This window comes from Brachyhypopomus gauderio, chromosome 5, assembly GCF_052324685.1.
Source record: "Brachyhypopomus gauderio isolate BG-103 chromosome 5, BGAUD_0.2, whole genome shotgun sequence".
NCBI lineage: Eukaryota > Metazoa > Chordata > Actinopteri > Gymnotiformes > Hypopomidae > Brachyhypopomus > Brachyhypopomus gauderio.
Window position 1 is genome coordinate 23,111,726 of NC_135215.1, and position 24,420 is coordinate 23,136,145.

The following is a 24,420-nucleotide window of genomic DNA, read 5'->3' on the forward strand; positions in this document are numbered from 1 at the left end:
TGTGACAGACATAGCATTGGAATTCAACTTGATGGTTGAGACCGGATTAATCCGAATTCAACTTGAGGCTTGAGAACAGATTAATACATTTTCAGTTATTTCTTATGGGGAAAATTGATTCGAAACTCGACTGGATTGCTTCTCGACGCTCCTTCCAGAACAAATTAGTGTTAACAAATTAGAGGTTCGACTGTATTTTGCTTTTCTCTGAATGTTCATTGTTAAGTGCATTGATCGTTAGTGTGGATACAAGTACACTTTAGTACACTGTGGCATATTAAAGTTCAGTATTCTTGAGTGTACTTTTTTTTCACCTGGGTAATCAATTCCATGTTCGAATTCAAAGAGCAGTGGCAGGGTACTAAGACGAGACAGAGAAGCTAAGCAAAACCAGGGAGTGCAGGGCAGGAGCAAAAGATAAGTGTGACCGCCTCTCGTGAAAGCCGGAAACATAACAGATGACACTCAACTTTACATATCAGCCAAACCTGATGACAAATTCAGTTTAGGAAGAATTGAGGTCTGCGTAAGAGATGTTAAATGCTGGATGTCGCTAGACTTCCTCCAAATGAATGGTGACAAAACGGAGGTTCTCCTTCTGGGCCCAAAGGCCGCAAGACAGAAAATACCAGATCTAATGCTAAATCTTGCAGACTACCCCATTACACCTGGCTCAGTAGCCAAAAATCTCAGTGTAATACTCGACTCTGACCTATCACTTGATAAATACATAGATAATACTACTAGGATAGCTTTTCTACATCTCCACAACATTGCCAAGAAATGCACTATCACAGCATGATGCAGAAAAATTAGACTACTGTAACACATTACTGTCAGGATGCTCATATAGGAATCTAAATAAACTTCAAATAGTTCAAAATGCCACAGCCAGAGTTCTGACTAGAACTAGAGAATTCAATCATATCAGGCCAGTCCTATCAGCCCTGCATTAGCTCCCAGTTAAATTCCATATTGATTTAAAAATTCTTCCACTAATTTATAAAGCACAGCACGGGCTTGCTCTTGATTACCTCCACAAACTAATCTCCTATTATGAACCCCCACATCCACTAAGATCACAGGGTGCTGGCCTCTTATTAGTTCCAACAATCAGTCCCTCTAGAAAGTCGCGATGTTGCGATTTGCAACTTCAACGCAACTTCAAGCAAACCCCGCAAATTCAGGGCGGTGTTGCAACTTCAGCCAATCACCCCAACTTTCCCGCAAATTTGACCAATCACTGATGTTGTCTTGATGTGACGTCGACAAACTCCCGCCTAGTGATGGCCAAGTTACCTTGAAAAAGTAATCCGATTACTGATTACTCCTTTTAAAAGTAACTTAGTTATGTTACTGATTACTTGATTTTAAAAGTAACTACGTTAGATTACAAGTTACTTTAGTAGTTACATTCAGCAGCAAAATCAATTTTTCCAATACTCACTTTATTGGAAGTGCATTTTTAACAGTAACAATGTATTGAAGCAGGTTCGGTAACCGAGGCAGAAACTGCCTAAGGGAAACTTTATTGATAACGCACCCCTGGCGCGCACAGGCTCCGCCCCCCCCCCCCCCCCCAGTGTCACTTAAAGCAGGGTTGCCAACTCTCACGCATTGAGCGTGAGACACACGCATTTGACCGTTTTCACACGCTCTCACGCCACACTTCCGATAACTCACGCCAAAAAAAAAAATCCAGTTTATTTACCTCAGATCCACATATATGATTCAATACGTTACTAGTTCGCTAGCTCTGGCGCCATCCACCGGCGATATAACACTGAATCTGTGTCTATTTTACATTCGCCACCCCCCCCCCCCCCGCTCAACAACTTTCGTTCGCGCGTTATATTACTAGTTACCGAAAAAAGTGGTAAGATTAGAGTAACGCGTTACTGACATCACTGCTCCCGCCTTACTTCCGTATATACGTTCAAGAGGAGCGGACTGAAAGCAGCATGAGCGAAAATAACGGCAAAAAGAAATGCAGTATCCCGGTACACCACATGAAAGCGGGGATAAACTGTTTTTTTTTAGTTTTCAGTGTTTTATTGTTTCACAACGATACATGTATTTCCAGTGTTGCGAATAACGCCGTTAAAAATAACGATGTTAGGTAACGGCGTCATTTTGTTAGTAACGGGATAATATAATTAATTACTTTTCCTGTCGTTACAACGCCGTTGACGTTACTGGTCATTAAAAGCGGTGCGTTACTATATATTGATTAGGGCTGAACGATTAATTGCATTTGCGATAATCTCGCGATATATTAAAACGCGATTCTCTAATCGTACAGGCTGCGATTTAAACTGGTCACGTGACTTGGGAGCGAGCCGAGCCGAGGACGAACGGAGCAAACCCGAGCAGGAGGCAGGGAGGTAGTGAAGTTAACACAGCGCACTTTACCTTGTTGCACAATGGCTTCAGGCTCGACAGAAGCTGACACAACTGAAAGTCTAATACCAAAGAGGGGCAGCATATCAGTTGTGTGAAATTACTTTGGCTTTTAAAAAGATGCTGCTCAACGTCAGGTAGGCTACTGTGTAAAACGTGCCTTGCTACTGTTGCTACGACGCGAGGAAACACTACAAACCTCCTTCAGCATTTAAAAAACACCAAAAAGCCTCGTATGATATTTGTAAGGCTAAAATGCCAAAGACCAGTGCTGCGTCTTCAAATACGCAAAAGTGTTTCTCTGCGCTTTTACAGCTTTAGTATGCGGTGAGCAGCGAAATACCGTAAAATCACGCGTGTAGGCGCAATAGGATTTAAAGCACGGATGAATCGCAAAAGCGCGGATAGCTTGACCGCGGTCTAGCAGACAGGGTTCACTGACCGAACCGTTTGAAAGTGTAACTCCTTATGGATGTAATTGGAAGCGGCACGCTGAAATACTTTGGGCAGTAACGGAGTTCATAGTGAAAGACATGATTCCCGTTAATATAGTGAACAAGCCCGGCTTCATGGCTTTGTTAAACACACTGGATATGCGCTACTAAATGCCCTCATGCACATATTTTAGCCAAGTTGCTATACCTGCAGGGTTGCCAACTCTCACGCATTGAGCGTCTTAGACTAAAAAGTTACTAGTTCGCAACCACAGGCGATCGATCGATCACGATATAATAATAATACTTAAATTTAGTCCATTTTACCCCCCCCCCCCCCCCATAACAACAAATTACGTTTGCCACCCACTCCAGGTTCAAGTCTCACTCCAAGCGATCTTGAAAAGTTGCAACCCTGTATCTGAGCTGTATAAAAAAATCCCGAAACAGAGTTTCCTGAAAACAGTGAGAAAATATCGCGATTTTAAATCGCAATCGCAATTTATAGATAAAAAATTGCAATTAGATTATTTTACTAAATCGTTCAGCCCTAATATTGATATACTAACAGTAATCCGAGCGGACCGCTGCCCAGACTAGTGAGAAGTAACAGACCTCGATAGGTCACAGTTTTCTGTGTAACACCTGTTTAACTTAACAAGTCAGTAAGCGATTGGCTAAGGCAGAGTTATGGTAGCCAATCAGAGCCAGTGTTTTTACACGCGCGCCGAAGCACACGACACAAACAGAGAAGAGACAGAAATGGCGAGTCAGGAGCAAGCCGAAGAAAAATTAGCATTTTCAAGGTGGCGATATAAACATTATTTAAGAAAATACTTGAAGTTCCTGAATGTCTACCAGACTGGTTATTTGAATTATTTAATTAAGAATAGAGGTTGTATTGTTAAGTTTACTTCTGTTGTGAACAAACAGTTGTCTCAGATTGAGAGAATTTAATTTTATTTGATAGATGTAAATGCACTTTATATAGTGTAACTGTTTACTATTTTTATTTTATTTTTTTACAAAGATTTGGATAATAAAGGATTTTATCCTGCACTGGTCTGTGGATGTGCAATAAATATCAAAAGTTAAACACCTTTCTGATCTACTCATTTCAACTGACTGTAAAAACTGCTTTTTCAAAAAAAATCCTTATTCATTGGCATATAACTTTTTTTAACTGTAACGCAAATAGTTACTTTCTCTGGTAACGAGTTACTTTTATTATAGAGTAATTCAGTTACTAACTCAGTTACTTTTTTGAACAAGTAGTGAGTAACTATAACTAATTACTTTTTTAAAGTAACATTCCCAACACTGTATTTCCAACAAGTTTAACATTTCTAGCACCAGCCCATCCACTCCAAGTGATTTTTCATAGTCTTTTAAGGGAAAGTCCATTTCTGCCACCAAGCTGTTGCACTTCGAGGGATCATTTCAAGAAAGTGAGAGGGATCATTGTGCATTCTCTGTCCCAACACCTGTGTTTCAGGGGACGGGGCATACAAAATCTTGAGAGGGATCATTCCTGCCCAAACTATTTCATACCACATAGAGCACATATGTCAAAGTTAAGGCCCACAGGCCAGATCCGACCCGCGAATTGATTATCTATGGACCCCTGGATGATATTTAATTACTATTAGAACCGGCCCGCACGCCACAGCCGCCCGATGGTGTTTTGCACACACAAACACTACATTCCCCACAATGCAACGGTAGCCCGCGAAGTCACTGCAGCGCAGGCAAGAGATAAAGTTTATTTATCTCTGATCCATATCTATGAGTTACTAGTTCGCTCTGGCGCCAACCACTGGCGATCGATCTCGATATAATACTTAATTTGTGTCCATTTTACAGGCCGCCCGGTAACAACTTACGTTCGCTAACCCCGCCACCCCCCCCCCCCCCGTCAACAATTAACGTTCGCCACTCCCTCCAGGTTCAAATCTCACTCCAAGCGATCTTGAACCCTGAATGAATAGGTAAATAGATCATTAAAATGGACTACTAAATAGAGGAAACCATACAACATTTACTCCCTATTGAAATGTACTCACAAAAAAGCAAAAACACACCGCAACTTCCATCGCAATTTTTTTGAAAAACACCCGCAACATCAAACATTTTAGCCCGCAACAATCACAAAAAAGGCCTGGTGGGACTGAACAATTAATAAGGGTAAAAGCAGTGGAAAGAGCCTTTTTTTATAAGGCTATGGAACTATGGAAAAACCTTTCAGAATGTGTCCAGGACTCGGACACAATCTGAATCTTTAAGTCTAGGTTGAAAACTTGCTTATTTAGTTTAGTGCTTGGTAATTAATGTGCCCCCTTAGATAAAGGTAAAGATTCAAGGGTTCATGGGCTAAGGGTTTTATAGTAAACTGGGGTGCTGGGGGGTATTCCACGAAGCGAGATAACTCAGTAAGCCGGGCTTTTTAAGACAAGCCTGGCTCATTTTGCTCAAATTCGGTTCCACGAAAGAGGCTAGACTTGAGCCTCGCTCAGTTACTACAGCAACATATACGTTTGAACTAACCTGCTCCGTACCAGGCTAGAGTTGAGGCTTAGCTTAGCGGGATCGATACTATTGGCTGAGCAGCGTGATGACAGTCTCGCCATCCGGGAAACTGAATTGAGGAACAAGGTTCCGCTGCAGTTCTATCCATTAAATTGCTGTGGATGTAGCATATATTATAACATCTTTATACATGTAATTGAGTACTGTAATTATTAGTTTGGAATGGTTGCAGGTTATTATTATCAAAATGTAATAATTATATTTCCAAATGCAATTTATATTTCGATCTTAAGAGTACATATTCATTGTTAATCAGTGAGGTTTCTGCACATTTTAATGTATTGGTTTAATCTTCACAAATTCAGGTCAGTGTAAAATGGAATACAGTGTCTAATCGCAGTTATGGTGCAGAAACATACATTAGTATAAACTCTATCACAAAAAATACAATTCTTTGTACCTGAGTATTAATAATTATTAATACTGAGTAATTTAGGTGAAGATACTTTTAGGTATATATTTATCCCCATACTTCCTCTTTTGTGTTCAGATTACAAGCAAATCATATCACTCTGCAATTTATATATGTTCAGTATAAATAATGTAAATGTGTGATTAACTTAATGGTGCAAAAAGGAAATGGACACAACTACCTTACCAAGATTTTCATACAGGTGATACAAATAATTGACCATGGCCTGATTGACCATGGCATGCCCATTTGTAGAGAATCCCTCAGTAGATGAGGGAGTGTGTGTAGTGCGCAGAGCATTCATGCTACCAGCTCCAAGGTCATTCCAGGACAAGACAGATCCACTGGGCTTTCCTGGATGACTACTTATTTGTTCAGAAGACACAGTATTATATATCTTTGTAAATTACTGGGGCCATATATTGAGAAGACCACTAGATGTAGTAAAGCTCTTACCAAACCCCAAATGGTCTGTATCGCTTTGCGCTTCTTTGCCAGTCGTGCATTTCTGTACAGCATTGGGGATGCAGAACATCTTAGTAAGGCAACGGTCTGCCGCGAAATTTGAAAGGTTTACCTTGCGCTTAAGCGTTTCCTTAATATATTCATCAAATTCCCTGGTCACAGAGGCATCCTTCCCATCCTTTTCAGAACAGCTGGCATGTATTCATGAGAAGTAGTGTTGGTTTGATCAGTAACTTGGAGTCAATCAATCAATCAATCAAATTTTATTTATATAGCGCTTTTTACAACAGTTGTTGTCACAAAGTGGCGAGTCCTAGCCCCCAGTGAGCAAGCCAAAGGCGACAGTGGCAAGGAAAAACTCCCTAGTTTTTTTGCATGAGGAAGAAACCTTGAGAGGAACCAAGACTCAGGGGGGGAACCCATCCTCCTCTGGCCGACACCGGTCACCATGACAACAACAATTTAGACAGAAAGAAAATAAAGAAAAGGAAAAGATGTAGTAATGTCCATCATGGTGTAGGTTTATCCGGTCAGGCAGTAGGGGGCTGGCACTGGAGTTAAATGTATATGACTTTAACAGATGCTCTTATCCAGAGCACTTACCGAAGTGCTTTGTATTCATCTTAATCAACTATTTCATGCTAAAATTCATTCAATTCAAAACGCATTGAATTCTCTAGGATTTCCAAATGTCATTGGTGCTATAGACTGTACTCACATCTGGATAAAGGCTCCATCTGTACCCATGGAGGCAGACTATGTGAACCAAAAAATTATTTCACAGCATCAATGTACAGGTACATGCAAGTTTTGCCTACCCAACAGAAAATGTAAAGCATGTCAGTTCATGGGTTTGAATAACTTTCACCCTTTTTCCCTTTTGCCATTGTTCTAAATGGTTTGCACCAGCCAATTTCTATTATCCAACATTGAGGCAAAATATCCCGGCTCGGTGCACGATTCCAGGATATTTAGTGCCTCCTCACTGGCACAGAGGTTTGCCCAAGGTAAGAACACTCCAACCACACAAAATAGTACAGATTTGGCCTCAGTGCTTAACTCTACCCCTTATAATCGTAGGTGCTTTTCCTGGCTTACTGCTTGGGGATAGGAGTTACCCCTGCCAACCTTTTCTCCTTACCCCATATGCAGACCCTACAACAGATGCAGAGAGGAGGTTCAATTGTGCACATTCAAAGACAAGGGCATGCATTGAGATGGCATTTGGACAGTTAAAGAGCAGATTTAACTGCTTGCGCCATCTAAGAGTCACCCCTGAGAGAGCCTGTGATATTGTAGCACCCTGTGCAGTTTTGCACAATGTGGCAATACTCCAAAAAGAAGAAATGCCAAGAGTGCAGTTGGAGCAATGGGAAGACAACATTTTAATTGCAGACCACATGGATGGTAGAGCTATGAGGGACATGTATGCAAACACTTACTTTAGTTAAGGGAATATTTTGTTTGCATTTGTTCATTAACACTATTAACATAAAACAAGATGCCTTTTTTTGGAAAGAGAAATTTATTAATTGTCTTGCTGAGCCTGTGGACAGAAGAAACTTTGATTTACTTATCTTGCAAAAGCAAGCATATTAAAGTCAGACCTTTTTGCAAATACTCACATTTTTCTCCATTTTCTTTATTTCAAGCTCCAACTTCTGTATTTTTAGTTTTTTGTATTGCAGATCTGCTTTTTTACATTCTATATCTTGGAGCAAGTACCTTTTGTAGATCTCACTAATCTCAGATTCCTTCAAGACAGAAGTATAGTCAAGATTGAGAAGTATTTATTCGTGTTGAACTGCATAACTACTACTCACTTGTTCTCTTGCAGAGGTGTGAGCTCTGGACATGGAGGCCTGAGGGTCTTCTCTCTGTTCTTCCATTTCCTTTAAACACAACACAAATCATGAGATCACACAGCACATTAACAGACAGATACATAGACACACACGCCTTACAGAACAGGCAGACACTGTGTCCTTTCTGAACAGGCAGAAACTGTGTCCTCATCCTTCTGTACCATCCTGGATGGTCCGGCAATCTCCCCCTGCAAACAACAAATTAAGACACGTAAATGTTAACGGTCCTCAGGGTTCAGTCATAAGAAATAGGCTGGTTTATGGTATGCACATCATTGTCAAATACAAGAGGGTCCAAAAGAGTCAGCACACCCCCCACCACTGTAAAATTTTAGTCATCAAGAATACAATAATACTATGATGTAGCCTGTAAGAACAAAACATGTAAAATCTGAGAAACAACTGAACCTACCTTTAACATAAGGCTGTGTATCATGAGGACAGACAGGATCAGATGATGTTCCTCCTTCGATTCCCACAATGATGGGGTGTCCGCTGTTTTGCTCTAAAGCAAGTTCTTCTGCAGGAGTGAGGGCTGCTACAGGAGGCCCACCACCAGTAGCAGCAGTAGCAGTTTTCTTTCTGGTTGCTAAAATATTTTATACAGTTATTTAATATGGTGTTTTACCTTTTCCTGCACATTGGACTAATCAACTGTACTTCTACCATTCTGGAGTATATTTTTATATTTCACCTTGACCTGCTGCCACGTTCTCTTAACCCCGCTCATGTTACTTCTAAATGAGGAAATTATTAACATTATTAATTTACTATAACACTTTTTAAATGCCAATGAATGAATTAAATTATATGCTTACGCATTGTCTGCAATATTATGCCAGGCAGCTTCTCTGGCTGTATTAATACAGGACGTGTTGCCTTTCTTCATAATAACGTCTTTATATTCCTCATAAAGACGTATGAGTAGCTCCTGTTCAGCAGAAGAAGAAAAAGCTGCTCGTTCTTTCAGCTCTTTCGACATTTTCTTGCCTTTTCGAATATTGATTAGTGAGGCTGTGTAAATACTGTGTGCACGCCCATGATCGCCGATTACAAAAGCCTGGCTTGAATTAGCGGGAACAAGTTGCGTCTGGATTTCGTTAGTGGAACGGAACTAGACGGAAGTGAACTGTTTGGCTAACTCAAGCGAGGCTCACTCTAATAAGCGCCACTTTCATAAGCTCGCTTCGTGGAATAGCCCCCTGGTGCTGTTGTCCTGTTACTGCATGTGGTCCCTCAAGTTTGTTGACGGTGTAGTGGATGGATGCTAATGTCTCAGGATGCTGGACGCTAATGTCCATGATATTGGACGGATTGTCCTGAGAGATGGACTGCATTAAATATCCTGCCTGCAGCAGAAACTAGAAAGGGGTCTTTAAATTGAGCGGTGTTTTGTACTCTTTGAAAACTGCAACCGTTTCTTGGCAAATCAGACATACAGGCGTTGATCGGACCTCAGTGAAAAAAAATATTTTGTTGTTCACTCCACACACTTTTTAAGCAGTCGGCACTCAGTATATATGTATATATGAGGTTGGGGCTTGTCCCGGTCCTCTCCCGGCTGCTCCCCTGTGGTTACTACTCCACTCCAGAGAGGGGGCGCCTTGAGGTTTCGGGGCCTGGCCTGGTGCTCCGGCGTGGCAGTTGGCCCGCTCCCCTGGGTGGTTGTGGTCCAGGGCGGCTTGGGGCTCCTCGACCATCGGGTCCTGCTGGGTGATGGGTGGTTCTCGGGCATGTAGGATGCTGGGGCTGTGCTGCTGGCCCTGGTGGGCGGCTCTGTTTCCTCTGGTTCCCCAGGGCCTGCACTCCATAGTTGGGGGGGTGGGGGGGTGCTGTCCGGGGTCTCCTTCTCACAGCGGCTGAAGCGGGCATGCGGGGTTACTGGGAAGTGCGGCCCTGGGTCTCCACCGCTCCTGTGGGAGCTGCGGACAGGCAGGATTCCCTGGTCTTTCTCTGCCTGCCCCTGGCCTCTGGGGGAATGTTGTCACAGCTTTCTACCCTCGCTATTAAATGCATTCTGTGCATTTATCCTATGTTGCACTTACATAAACACACGCACTCACACATACACATACATCACAGTCATTTGTGTAGTTTTTCCAAATGCTGTATGTCTCAGATACATTTTCAGCTCTTCTTTCAGGAGCAGCAGTTGGTGAACCATTGCAGTGGTCATTTGTGCTGTGTTCTTTCTGCCCTTCTGTCTTTTCCCTTTTTACATTCTCTCTCCCTCTTTTCTTTCATCTCCTGTGTGGATACAGTTGTACTGTATTATATATTATTGTTTTCATTTGATGTTTACTTAAAAACAAAGTTGTCCTCCAAAGATGGAGGGGAGGGGGTGGAGGTGGGCCAAAAAAAAAAAAAGTATGGGGAGTATAATTTCGGCAGGTGTTCTGTTGGTATTGCCAAAATTATACTCCCCTTACTAACCCCACCCCTGTTGAACATAGAGACATGTGCTTTACATGGTAGGACCCACACATCTAGATAAGTCACCAAAACAAAAACCTGAGATCATGAGGGGAGTATAATTTTGGCAGGTGTTCTGTTATTGCCAAATGTATACTCCCCTGTTAATTGGGGTGGGTTCGAGTAGGCTACTGTGATTATAACTTAGTTCACTGAACACTCTAGGTTTGTCCTAGCTACATAATAATATATATTTAGGTAATATTTGTCTTTTTTATATATGAAATAAGTCAGGTTGTCATTAAAATATATAAGATGCACGACGGTTGTCAGTAACGACGTGGATCAAAGTATTACGGCGAGGTCACGAAGTCGGAGGTGAACTTTGGTTTATCAAGTGTGTTACTGTTCTCGTAATTCTTAGTTTGAAAGGCATTTGATCCTCCTGAGTGTTAGTAACAACTAATCTCATACATTACATTTTATTAAAAATATTTAACAACTGTGAATCAGTGTCTTTATTTGGATATAGATAATGCAGCGTCGTTTCCTGTGGTAGATCATAAAAAATTATTTGTGCATAGAAACAACGGAAATTGCGATTATCATCTGAAGCGCCTATATGCGCGTGCACGCGAGGGTAGTAGGATTCTGCCGGGGAGTCGGAATTCGGCACAACGAATTAGGTTTTTACTATAATTTGGACAAATTCGGCGGGCCGGATTAAAAAGCCTAACGGGCCGTTTGCTCATGTCGAGTCTAATGACTAGTTACTGACGACGAGCTCGACGAATAATTTGCGATTCAATATCCACTGGATCTTCAAGCAAAGGACACGCCAGGTTTGCTAGAGAAAAGTACATGAGTATGACAGCTCGTTAAGAATTACTACAAATTGATTGGGATATACAGGTTCTGGCCATAAATTTAGAATATCATGAAAAAGTTGATTTATTTCAGTAATTCCATTCAAAAGGTCCAAGGTTTTCAGAATGGAATTACTGAAGTCAACTTTTTCATGATATTCTAATTTTATGGCCAGCACTTGTAGAGCTATGGTAGTTGGAATCGTTATTTTATTGACCAAAATGAATGAATACTGGAACCATTAGAATTCAGTCCTTGTACTTGGACGGAATGGCTTGTCTGACCCACTTGCGCAACATTATATTATGTCCTCTGTAGCAGCAAAGAGATATTTCCTTTGTGGAAAAACTTAATAAATAAAAGTTTGTCCGTGAGACAATTGGTGCTTGTACCCACAAGGAAGATCGAACAAGATTGATTACATAGGTTACATCTTCACGGGAAACGCACTAGATGGAAAACTGGCAAAACCAGCTAGCTAGCTGGTTCATTTGCTAGCTTGATAAAGGGCCTTGTGGCTCTGCGACTGGAATTCATCGTCATCCAAATCATACGGTATTCTCAGCACGCTTACCTTTTAACGGAGATGTGTACTGCGTGACAATTTTAGATTTAGCTGTATTTTAACGACCAGTGAACATTATGCTACCAAGACTAACAGCGAGCTCGCCATTTGTCAGAAACTAACTGAGGTAGCTAGCAAGCTAGTTTTCGGTTTAAGATAACTTGGTCCAAACAATATTCAGGTATAATAATTATTGTTTGTCTACTCCATTTGTTAATATAGCTATTGACGTCAATAGCAAAATTGGATTCTCACGGACTATCACAAAAGTTAATTTATATCTTGTGGTATAACAGTTGCATTAAAATGAAAAAATTGGTTTTTTTTTCTGTAGCAGTATTATTTTATTTTACTTTACTGTTGGTGAGGATTTTGATATGCTCTTTAGTACCCTTTCTGAGAGAGCTTGCAATGCAGAACTAAAAAATCTTATTTTCATTTTTGCTAATAGCTCATTTACTAATATTGTATTGCAATATTCCACTGCCAATGCTATATTTAATATGCTATCAAGCGAGACCTGATTATAAAAATCTGAGTCTATACCTGTGTACAGGTTATCGGACACGTCTACCACTAATACAGTACCAGCAAGATGAAGATGTTTTCAGTCTCTCACAAGACTGTTTTTGTGGTCGATCACTGCCCATATATGACTGAATCAAGCAGACAGCAAATTGAATGTGACATGTTGACCAAGAGCAGAGCTCAAGGCGTGATCCCTCTAGCTCCTGTCTCAAAATCTCTCTGGACCTGTGCCGTGGAGTGCTCAATGGAGTACTGTCGCATTCTCTTTGACATCTACCCTGCTAAGAAGCTCGTAAGATAACTCGTAGATCATGTTTTTCTGAATTAATGTATATTTAATCAGTAATTATCTAGTGAGCACAACTTAATTTTGGTTGTTCTTCTAGGTCAGCTACATCGTTAGTGATTCGGAATTCCACATCCTGAATAGCTGGAGACAGGAGGACCAGAGTGTTCAAGAGGTAAGAGAGTTTTGTGGCAATATTTGAGTCTCAGCTATGCTTTACTTTCACAACTCTAGCAGTTAACGTTTCTCCATGTAATGTACTTGTACATTGTCTCTTTATGCAGCTGATGACAGCGCTGGCGGCTGTTGGACCTCCAAATCCAAGGGAAGATCCAGAATGCTGTAGCATCTTGCATGGACTGGTGGCAGCAGTAGAGTCACTTTGTAAAATTACCGAGTACCAGCATGAGGCTCGGACAGCGCTTGTGGACTTGGCAGACAGAGTGGTTAATCGGGGCCGCATCATCTGCCTTACTAATGCAAAAAGGTAAATGGAGTGCAGATCCTCTAGAGTAGTGCTTTTGGAATATTTCCTGGAAATTTATATTTTTTATACCTATTGCAAGAATGTGGTATATAATGTGTTTTTATGTAATAATTGAAAGTCATTGTATTTGGGGAGGGTGATGTAATATTTTCTTCAAATATGCAATACAATTCTAAATAGTTTAATCAGTGTTAATGTAGAAACAATCTTTATCCCCATAGTAGCTCCTCTTTCTGTAGTAACTAAAATAAACTGCTTGCTAGAATGGCTGTTGATAAATTAACAAAATCATATGGAAAATTGTAAATGTTGAATAGATTTGTATGTATTCCTCAGTGACACACATGTGCGAATGCTGGAGGACTGTGTGCTAGAAACAATTCAGGAACAGAACAAGCTGGCTGCTGGATCTGACAGGTATGTTTAGTACTTCATGTCCAAGCACTTGTATGTCCAAGGTGGCCAACTGTAAATGAAAGCTGGTGGCAGTAAATTTTCATGTGCTTGATACAAACTGATGCTTGCTGGCATTTGTTTTTATATTTGTTATATTAGAAGTAAAAAAAAAACTACTTACAATGGCTGACATAATTGTTGTTTTTTGGTAATATTTATTAATATTTTCTTTGTTCAGACTTATGCCCATTCAGGAATGTGAGCTGGTGCTAGTCCATATATATCCACAAGGTGATGATACCCTAGTATCAGACAGGCCAAAAAAAGAGGTGAGTTTAACAACTGGGACCAGATATACAGTGCCCTCCATAATTATTGGCACCCCTGGTTAAGATGTGTTAAAAGCTTTAAAATAAATTCAGTTTTTATTTTGGAAACATACTCTCACACTGAAAATGATAGAAAAATGTAACCTTCAACTCAATTGAATTTTAATAGGGGGGAATCCTTGACTAAGAAATAATTATTCTTCGTAAACTCACCTGTTCCACAATTATTGGCACCCCTAATATTTCTTAGGAAATAAATGTAATTAAAGTATTTATGTAACTTCTACAGTAGTTTACGAAGTTGGTCAGAGTATGTAGGAACATTTATTTAGTAGTTCACAACTTCCTGTTTCCCTGGGGTATAAATATGATGTGTGACAGAGGCCATTTCTCTTCAACATGGGAAAGACAAAGGAACAGACATGTAAAAAGTATTCGAGACCCATACTTGAGTAAAAAAGTACAAGTATTGTGTTTTGGATTAATTAAAGAAGCGGTCAAAGTTTGATTATCAAATTATAATTATATATCACTTAAAAATCAAAGCTGTCAAAGACCACAAATACATGTGTTCTGTATGTAAAAACAAGTAGCAACTATTGCTAAAAACACAATTCAGCGTGACGCAGCCTTTATGATTACCAGCTAATGTTAAATGAAGACTGCAGCACGCCATGAGCATACTTGGGTTAGTTAGTTAGCTATCTAAGATAGCTAACCTAACTATTGCTTACTGATAGCTCAAGCTGGTGTGTCTTCTGTGCGTGTGTTTCTTCAAGTTTGAAGGTGAATTTTTTAATTATTTCACACTTTAGGGAGGCAAAGTAGGCACTTCATCCTATAGCAATTTTCCTTCACTCAAACAAAAATATTGCCTCTAGGTAGGGCCAGGCGTGGTCTCCTTCCTCACCATCACTGCCACGATCACTCCATGTTGAAGGTGTGAAAGGTGCTGAAAGTGGTGAAGGAGGTATTGGTGGCTCTCTTGAATCAGACTAAGGCTTACGAAGTGTTCAGTGAAGGCATGTAGCAGAGTAAAAGGCGGGACGCGACCAGAGAATGCGCAATTTTCTTATGAGACAGCCTGATCGCTTGACTTGGTGACTGTGCCATCTGATGATAATATGGGTTTGATTCCTAGCTAACATGTTTATAATTGTAACAAGTAACTATACAGCACATAAGAAAATGTATTGGAGTAAAAGTATTAAACTAAGGAAAAATATGTAGTGAAGTAAAAGTGCAAGTAGAAGAAAAAAACAATACTCCAGTAAAGTATAGATACAGAACTTTAGTACTTAAGTGCAGTAGTGAAGTACTGTACATCTCTGCAAAGGAATATACCATTCAAGTAATGCAGATGTGTGTTGTGACCTTCACAAGTCAGGCAATGTCTACAAGAAAATAGCCACTCGCCTACACCTGTCCATATCTACTGTCAGAGGAATTAAGAAGTTTGAAACAACTGGGACAGTGGTAAACAAGCCTCAACAAGGACACAAGTGTACAGTCATGGCCAAAAGTTTTGAGAATGACACAAATATTATATTTTTACATGATCTGCTGCCCTCTGGTTTTTTTGTGTTCGTCAGATGTTTTTATTACATACAGAAATATAATTGCAATCATATTATGAGTAAAAAAAGCTTTTATTGACAGTAAGAATGAGTTAATGCAGCAAGTCAATATTTGCAGTGTTGACCCTTCTTCAGGACCTTTGCAATTCTCCGTGGCATGCTCTCAATCAACTTCTGGACCAAATCCTGACTGATAGCAGTCCATTCTTGCACAATCAATGCTTGCATTTTGTCAGAATGTGTAGGTTTTTGTTTGTTCACCCGTCTCTTGATGATTGACCACAAGTTCTCAATGGGATTAAGATCTGGGGAGTTTCCAGGCCATGGACCCAAAATCTCTGTTTTGTTCCCTGAGCCATTTAGTTTGCTTTATGGCAAGGTGTTCCATCATGCTGGAAAAGGCATTGTTGATCACCAAACTGCTCTTGGATGGTTGAGAGAAGTTGCTCTCGGAGGACATTCTGGTACCATTCTTTATTCATGGCTGTATTTTTAGCCAAGAGTGTGAGAGAGCTGATTCCCTTGGCTGAGAAGCAACCCCACACATGAGTGGTTTCAGGATGCTTTACAGTTGGAATGAGACAAGACTGGTGGTAGCGCTCACCTCGTCTTCTCCGAACAAGCTGTTTTCGAGATGTCCCAAACAATTGGAAAGGGGATTCATCAGAGAAAATGACTTTACCCCAGTCCTCAGCAGTCCACTCCCTGTACCTTTTGCAGAATATCAGTCTGTCCCTGATGTTTTTTCTGGAGAGAAGTGGCTTCTTTGTTACCCTCCTTGAGACCAGGCCTTGCTCCAAGAGTCTCCGCCTCACAGTGCGTGCAGATGCACTCACACCTGCCTGCTGCCATTCCTGAGCAAGCTCTGCACTGCTGGTAGCCCGATCCCGCAGCTGAAACACCTTTAAGAGACGGTCCTGGCGCTTGCTGGTCTTGGGCGCCCTGGAACATTTTTGGCAACAATGGAACCTCTCTCCTTGAAGTTCTTGGTGATGCGACAGATTGGTGACTGAGGTGCAATCTTTCTAGCTGCGATACTCTTCCCTGTTAGGCAATTTTTGTGCAGTGCAATGATGACTGCACGTGTTTCTTTAGAGATAACCATGGTTAGCAGAAGAGAAACTGATGCCAAGCACCAGCCTCCTTTTAAAGTGTTCAGTGGTGTCATTCTTCCTTAATCATGACAGATTGATCTCCAGCCCTGTCCTCATCAACACCCACACCTGTGTTAATGGAACAATCACTGAAACAATGCTAGCTGTTCCTTTTAAGGCAGGGCTGCAATGAAGTTGAAATGTGTTTTGGGGGATAAAGTACATTTTCTAGGCAAATATTGACTTTGCAATTAATTGCTGTTAAGCCGATCACTCTTTTTAACATTCTGGAGTATATGCAAATTGCCATTATAAAAACTGAAGCAGTAGACTTTGTAAAAATTAATATTTGTATCATTCTCAACTTTTGGCTAGGCCTGTCATTACATTATCGACTTATCGTACGAAAAAAAAAATTCAGGGTTTCAGCGCAAATTTTTTTACATAAGAATACACCACTACGTTAGATTTAAGAAAGGCACGCAGTGCTGCTCTCTCCCACCCCCTCCCCCCTTAAGGAAAGACGAATCTGTGATCAGAGAGCGACATCTGCTGGTTAGGAAATGAGTGCAGTACACGGAGAGCATATGCGTCAATAACAGTGCCTCCACACACACAGGTGGAGATGTTAGCTCGCGAACGTATTCGAGGCTAACAGGACTCGAAATAATTCGCTTTTTATCACATTATTTAATGGTTGTTTATTATAGTGACCATAACGCGCGACTCTGCACACCTCGCGTGAACCTCCGCGAACGGCGGAAGCGTTCATACTTGCCGCATCACATTCTTTGCAGTGTTGTTCGAAATGATATGTGGTAGTTTAAAGAAATACCCCTCAAAAACAGAGGAAGGAACATTTACCTGACCAATTTTAATGTTGCTTTGTGTTTCAGGTTTGAAAAGTGCTTGAATTTGTTAGTTTCACAACAAATATCTGTCTGAATTAACAGTTCTCTTTTATTACGTTAACAGCATCTTGTAATTCCAGGACGAAACATGAGAGAACATGAAGACGTTAATATTGGGCATTTTGAAAATAAACAAAACACATTTAATAAAACACATTATTACATAATGTGATGAAAAAGCAAGTTATTTTGAATAATTTTGAGTATATGTATAAATATTTAACTTTATTAAGTTTAACATGCTGGGAAATATTGAAATGGACCTTGAAAGTGACGTACAAGTGCTTGAATTCCACCTTGTAAAGGTGTATGAGCCCTGCAAACATGACTTTGTTCATTGCGCTGAGGTGCGGCGCGCGCAAAGTTACACAATTCGAGAGGTGCACGACCTTGCAAATCGACAGCGCGCGAGGCCTTCGTGCACGGGCGGAGCCACTGCGATTACATCATTTTCGCCCCGTGGACCCTCACGCTGCTTGCGACGCGTCAAGTATAAACCAGGCTTAAAGCAGGCTTAACTCTCTATATAGCCAAAGACCCGGATGAGTGAACGCTGGCGCGACTTGCAGCCGCTGCTCGCCGGTAATCTAAATACAGTAATCTTAAATCGCTGTAACGATTGAGCGATTAAGTTTTATCTTGAACTTTTAAAGCTGGCATTTGGATTATGCAATTGTTTTAATCTGGACAGCTGCCCTGCGGATTCACCTACAATGCTACCTGGAAGGATCCATATCTGGTCGGTGTTTGTTTGGACTGTGGTGGCATTTATTCACCAACCTGTGATGGGTCTGCTTCAATACTCTGCTGCTGAGCTTCTTCGCCTCCGTTTCCACCTGTCTGCTATGTTATATTACGGTTACACCTGGATATAACATTCCTGCCTCGCCGGAGATACATTCACCGCGGGTCTCATCGGAATGTCCAGGAAGACTCGTCGAAAGCAATAAAATCATTCTGGTCCAGTTCTCGTCATCCTCAGCGCAACAGTGGTCGGGTCGCTGACCACAGTGTGCTGGCCTGCCTAGCTCTGTCGGCTAACACCCTGGCTAAAGGCAAAAGCTCCACTGTCAACTTCGGTCTGCTTAACATCCGCTCACTCACGAGCAAGGGACATCTCATCCAAGATCTCATCACGGACCGTAAGTTGGACTTTCTCTGTTTAACTGTCACTTGGCAACAACCAAGCGACTTTACACAACTCAACAAATCTGCACATCACCCAACCACATCTTACATCTCCCAACCACGTGTCACCAGCCGGGGAGGAGGTCTCGCGATAATTCACCACGAGAAGTGGAAAGTCTCGCCGGTGTCTGTCTCTACCCTCTCCTCCTTTGTTTTCGACCGTGTGTATGTTGTCTGGATCTATCCCCATCATCATTACTGTTATCTACCGTCCACCAAAACCAAACAGAGAATTTTTTAATTACTTTGCCACTCTGCTCGCACATCTGTCTGCTCTTTCACCAAATAACATTGTGCTGAGTGATTTTAATATTCATATGGACAATATTAATAACCCTCTTACCAAAGACCTTACCAATTGTATTGAGGGTTTTGGACTTCAGCAGTACATCAATTTTCCTACTCACTGTAAGGGTCACATCCTGGATTTAATCTGCTGCTCAGGATTATCTCCCTTAGACAGTACTGCTGATGAACTCCCCATATCTGACCATTTTCTCCTCTCATTTAATGTTTGTCTCACTCTGCCTATTAATAAATCTCCTCGTCTCATCTCTTTCCGCAATATTAAGGACATCAATTTGGATTCTCTCTCCTCCAGTATTAACTCCATAATGGACAATCATAATCTAACCACTCTTGATGACCTGGTATCACACTACAATACTGGGCTCCATTCTGTACTCGACTCCCTGGCTCCACTCAAAACTAAATCCGTCTAATTTTTCCGTTCAGCCCCCTGGTTTACCCCCGAACTCCGGCTCATGAAGGCCAAAGGACGGCAACTTGAGCGGCTCCAAAAGAGAACTGGACTTTCTGTTCATAAAGACATGTATAAAGATCATATGGTACATTATAAGGACTATATTTCACAAAGTAAATCTAAATGTTACACTGACATAATCCATTCAAATGAAGGTAGTTCTAAGTCATTATTCTCACTGTACAAAAGAATTACTCAAGCCCCGGACTCTCTTCCATCTCATCTGCATTCAGTTGATTTTTGTAACTCACTAATGTCATATTTCAATGGAAAAAATCAGTAAAATTCACCATCATCTTAGTTCACAATCAACTTCCAGGTTTACCTCTGATTTCTCTCCTCCTGCTCTTTCTTTCTCTCTCTTTCATCTTCCTTCCATTTCTGAAATCTCAGACATCATCTGGAAGCTTAAGCCATCTACCTGCCAGTTAGACCCCATCCCCTCAGTACTAGTAAAAACCTGTCTTCCCTCACTGGTTCCTATCATTTCTTCCATTATCCACTCCTCTCTTTCCACTGGAACTGTTCCTGCTTCTTTAAAAACTGCAGTAATAACTCCGATTCTAAAAAAAACCTGGTGCAGATCCAACTAATTTCAATAATCTATGACCGATTTCTAATCTACCCTTCATTTCCAAAATTTTAGAAAAAATAGTAGCATCTCAACTACATACTTACTTATCATATAACAACCTGTATGAACAGTTCCAATCTGGTTTCCGCCCTTTCCATAGCACAGAAACTGCTATAATAAAAGTCACCAACGACCTCCTTATGGCAGCTGACTCCGGTTCACTCTCCATCCTTATCCTACTAGACCTAAGTGCAGCATTTGACACCATCTGTCACACCACCCTCCTCAATAGACTTTCTTCCATTGGTATCACTCAGACTCCCCTAAGTTGGTTCAAATCATATTTCTCCTGTCGCACAGTTTATTCAACTTAAATCATTTACATCTCAGCCATCTCCTGTTGCTTCAGGTGTGTCTCAGGGCTCCGTCTTGGGGGCCCCTTCTTTTTATCATTTACCTTCTTCCCCTTGGCCATATCTTTCGTAGACACCACATTAGTTTCCACTGTTATGCAGATGACACCCAGCTCTATTTCTCCTGCAAACCCACTCTCAACATGTCACTCACCTCCCTTACTGATTGTTTAACAGACATAAAATCCTGGTTTTCTGCTAATCTCCTAAAATTAAACAGTGATAAAACCGAGGTTCTCCTCGTTGGCACTAAAACATTATCTAAAACAGTCTGTCTATTAATATTGACAATTCTTCTGTTGTCCCCTCAACTCTGTTAAGAGTTTGGGTGTCATCCTCGACACTACCCTATCTTTCCAATCCCATATCAATAACATTACCCGGTCTGCCTACTTTCACCTACGAAATATCAGTCGTCTCCCCCCATCTCTTACTTCACATGCCACTGCCATTCTTGTTCATAGTCTCGTCACTTCCCGTTTAGATTATTGTAACTCTCTTCTTTTTGGTCTTCCACACAAATCTCTCAATAAGCTTCAACTGGTTCAAAATTCTGCTGCCCGTATCATCACCAGAACTCCTTTTTTCCACCATATCACTCCATTTCTGTCACAGCTTAATTGGCTCCCGGTCAAGTTTTGCATAGATTACAAAATCCTTCTCACTTTCAAGGCCATCCACAATCTTGCTCCAATCTTTTTAATCGTCTCACTGTTGCCACTCCCTCTCGCTCTCTCAGATCTTCCTCATCTATACACCTTACAATACCCTCTGCCTGTCTTGCCACCATGGGGAGCAGAGCTTTTAGTTGCTCTGCTTCACGACTTTGGAATTCTCTGCTAGGGGTGGGTATCGCCACTAATTTCCCATTTCAATTCGATTTCGATTCACAATATCTAATAAGGATATATTAGCCAAAATGTGTTAGAAATTCTGAAACCCTTCAGATGGTGAGCACAAATAACAAGTTAGAAGCAGTTGGGTTAGGTAATAGGTACAATGATTTATTTTAACATACCGTTCTTTCATGTACCTTATTCTAGGATGTTCACACAGTATCTCACTGACCTTGCTGCCAGTACGACTACTATTACATCCACCCATTTTGCTGCTTCTGGAGAAAAAATTACAACACTCCCCCGCACAACACACGCAGAACCTGACTCTCACTCTCCCTGATACTCTGGTCCTCGACTCTCAGCCGAGGGTGAAACACTCAATCACTCAGTTACCCCGCCCGATAACCACCACCTTGTATACATCAGGAGAGAAGTCCCAACTTCTGCAATACGTTTATCTGACAGTTTGTACTCACCAGGGTTTAGTTAACTTAACTGTTCGTCTGTTCCTGGGAAAACTCCGATGCCGAGGAGGCGCACACACCTGCGAGTCCTGCTCAACGGAGTTTGTCGTTGGCTGACTGAAGTAAGGCCTTCAGGAACTAAGCGCTTAGTCTCCCCCTCAGGTGTGCCGTCCTCAGTCGTGGAGTCCCATCTGGGGTGCCAAAATGTGTTAGAAATTTGATTAGATTTGATTCACAATAATGATATTCAATATCGATTCTTGTAGGGACATTTGTTACAATAAAAAGTTTAGTTTGAATGTGAAATGTAATGATACAAGGAACACTCAAACTTTATTAAAATGTATTAAGATATTAGTGTTTATACTGTGAACAACAGTTACATTCTTTTTATAATATCAATTAATGCACACTCTTCCACATAGCTCCTTTACCAGATAAGGCATTGAAAGTGGTTTTGAACAGCCTTTTAAAGTGTAAATTAAGTAGTTTTTTTTTAACATGTAACAAAAACATTTATGAACATAGTTCTGAATATTGTAAACATTAAGGTCCAAAAACTAAGATTTATTCATGACTGCTTTCTGACATCTTGGAGATTGTCAAAATTTTCTGCAAGAAAAGGAGCTGATCAACATGTTGAGGAGTGAGACAGCTCCTTTTTGCAGTAACAATATTGCCAGCTGTTGAGAGAACTTCACAGCTTTATACTTGACGCATCGCAACCGGCGTGAGGGTGGCTCCGCGCGCTTCACGAGTTCATGCACCTCTCGAATTTTGTAACTTAGCGCGTACCGCGCTTCACTGCAATGAACAAAGTCATGTTTGCAGGGTTCATACACCTTTAAAAGGTGGAATTCAAGCACTTCGGTTATTTTTTTGGCACAGGGAGAACTTGTAGATAGTTTAATTGCAAATGCCTTCTCTAGTGGAGTTTGTTTGGGTTCTGGCGTTTTTTGAATATCAGGATGGTGTCGCGTTAAATGATTTCTCAGAGTTGTGGTATTCCAACAATATTTCACCTCCATGTTGCACAGTTTACACACCGCTGTGCTTTTATCCAACTCTTCCCTACCATCATGGTTTCTGAATCCAAAATGTAACCATAGATCTGCAGGGTTCCCAACTTTTCAAGATCGCTTGGAGTGAGATTTGAACCTGGAGGGGGTGGCGGTGTCAAATGGACACAAATTAAGTATTATATCGCGATCGATCGCTCGCCAGTGGTTGGCGCCAGAGTGAACTAGTAACTCATTAAATCATAGATGTGGATCAGAGGTACATTTTTTTTACTCTTGCTGCAGCTATGCTTAACTGATCACCCCAGCCAAGTGGCATTGCTCGAGGAAAAAAAAGGATGATCTCGCGAGATAAAACGCGAGACGTTAAAACGGTCCGCATATGCGGGGAAAATTCTAATTCTAAAGATCGATCTCAGGTTTCATAAATCGATATTGAATCATTCAAATGAAGATCGATTTGAATCGAAAGATCGATTATTTTATTTTTATTTATTTATAAACACACCCCTATTCTCTGCCATCTGATCTACGGAACATTTAAGCTCTTTCAATCAGTTCAAATCCTCACTTATAGGACAGCCTATAACACCTTATTGGTCTGCCAACTGCCATAATGTAAGTGTGAATTTGCTTCTGTTGTATTATAGTTTTAACTGTTTTAAATTGTTTATTCTCTTATTTTATTGCTGTGTTGTCTGTAAGGTGTCCTTGAGTGTCAGAAAGGCGCCTATGAAATAAAATGTATTATTATTATAAAGAGATGCTGCCATTAAATACGGTTGAAAAGAAAACATTTATAAACATGCTGCAAAGATTTGACCAGCAGTGTGAACTGCCAAAGAAAACCTATATCTCCCAAACTGCCATTCCAACCTTATATAATGAAGTGAAATATGGCATTCTGAAGGAGATTAAAGACATCTCATTTTACTCTGCCACTAAAGATATGTGGTCAAGCTCAAATATGACCCCATACATGAGCTTTACAATACATTACACTACTGCAAACTGGTGTAATTTTTTTATTATTCTACTATAATATTATTGTGGCACATTGTCTTAAAGCTTCTTTGGGGAGCCCAGAAGCAAGAAAAAATTCTATAATGGCACTTTAAAATGACAATATTATCGTTTATTGCAATAATTTCTGGGACAATATATCGTTCTAAAAATTGTTATCGTGACGGGCCTACTTTTGGCCATGACTGTATTTTGCCACCACACACAGTGAGAAGGATGATGAGAGAAATAAAAGGTTCTCCAAAGCTCACTTTTACAGAATTACAACAAATGGTGGCTTCTTGGGGTCAAGTCTCCAAAACAACCATCAGGCGCTATCTACATGCCAATAAGCTGATTGGAAGGCATGCACGGAGAAAAATGTTTTCTCACTCACAATCATAAACGCAAAGGTTTGGAGTTTGATAAGGGGTGCTGGGACTTCATCTGGGACCGTGTACTTTGGTCAGATGAAACAAAGATTGAGCTTTTCTGAGTATACAGAAAAGCACCTCATGCCCGCTGTGAAATATGGGGGAGGATC

The 24,420-nt window shown here is 40.8% G+C and overlaps 2 protein-coding genes across 4 annotated transcripts in view; one reads left to right on the forward strand and one right to left on the reverse strand.

The window, feature by feature from the left end:
• The window catches only part of LOC143514855 (uncharacterized), a 55,756-nt gene extending 44,521 nt beyond the window's left edge, over positions 1 to 11,235 (reverse strand). Inside the window, exons 1-2 of the mRNA XM_077006549.1 lie at positions 8,575 to 11,235; positions 8,121 to 8,350 (exon numbers count right to left, since the gene is read on the reverse strand). The gene's annotated coding sequence lies outside the window, so the exon portion shown is untranslated. The remainder of the gene's footprint in view (positions 1 to 8,120; positions 8,351 to 8,574) is intronic.
• Positions 11,236 to 11,734: 499 nt separating this feature from the next.
• The window catches only part of ints13 (integrator complex subunit 13), an 85,474-nt gene continuing 72,788 nt past the window's right edge, over positions 11,735 to 24,420 (forward strand). Inside the window, exons 1-6 of one of the 3 annotated variants that reach the window (XM_077006546.1) lie at positions 11,735 to 11,996; positions 12,563 to 12,826; positions 12,921 to 12,995; positions 13,105 to 13,307; positions 13,644 to 13,724; positions 13,942 to 14,032. In XM_077006546.1, coding sequence (XP_076862661.1) covers positions 12,602 to 12,826; positions 12,921 to 12,995; positions 13,105 to 13,307; positions 13,644 to 13,724; positions 13,942 to 14,032 — 675 coding nt within the window. In that variant the 5' untranslated portion in view covers positions 11,735 to 11,996; positions 12,563 to 12,601. The remainder of the gene's footprint in view (positions 11,997 to 12,562; positions 12,827 to 12,920; positions 12,996 to 13,104; positions 13,308 to 13,643; positions 13,725 to 13,941; positions 14,033 to 24,420) is intronic. The other 2 variants (XM_077006548.1, XM_077006547.1) reach the window with 2 other exon arrangements.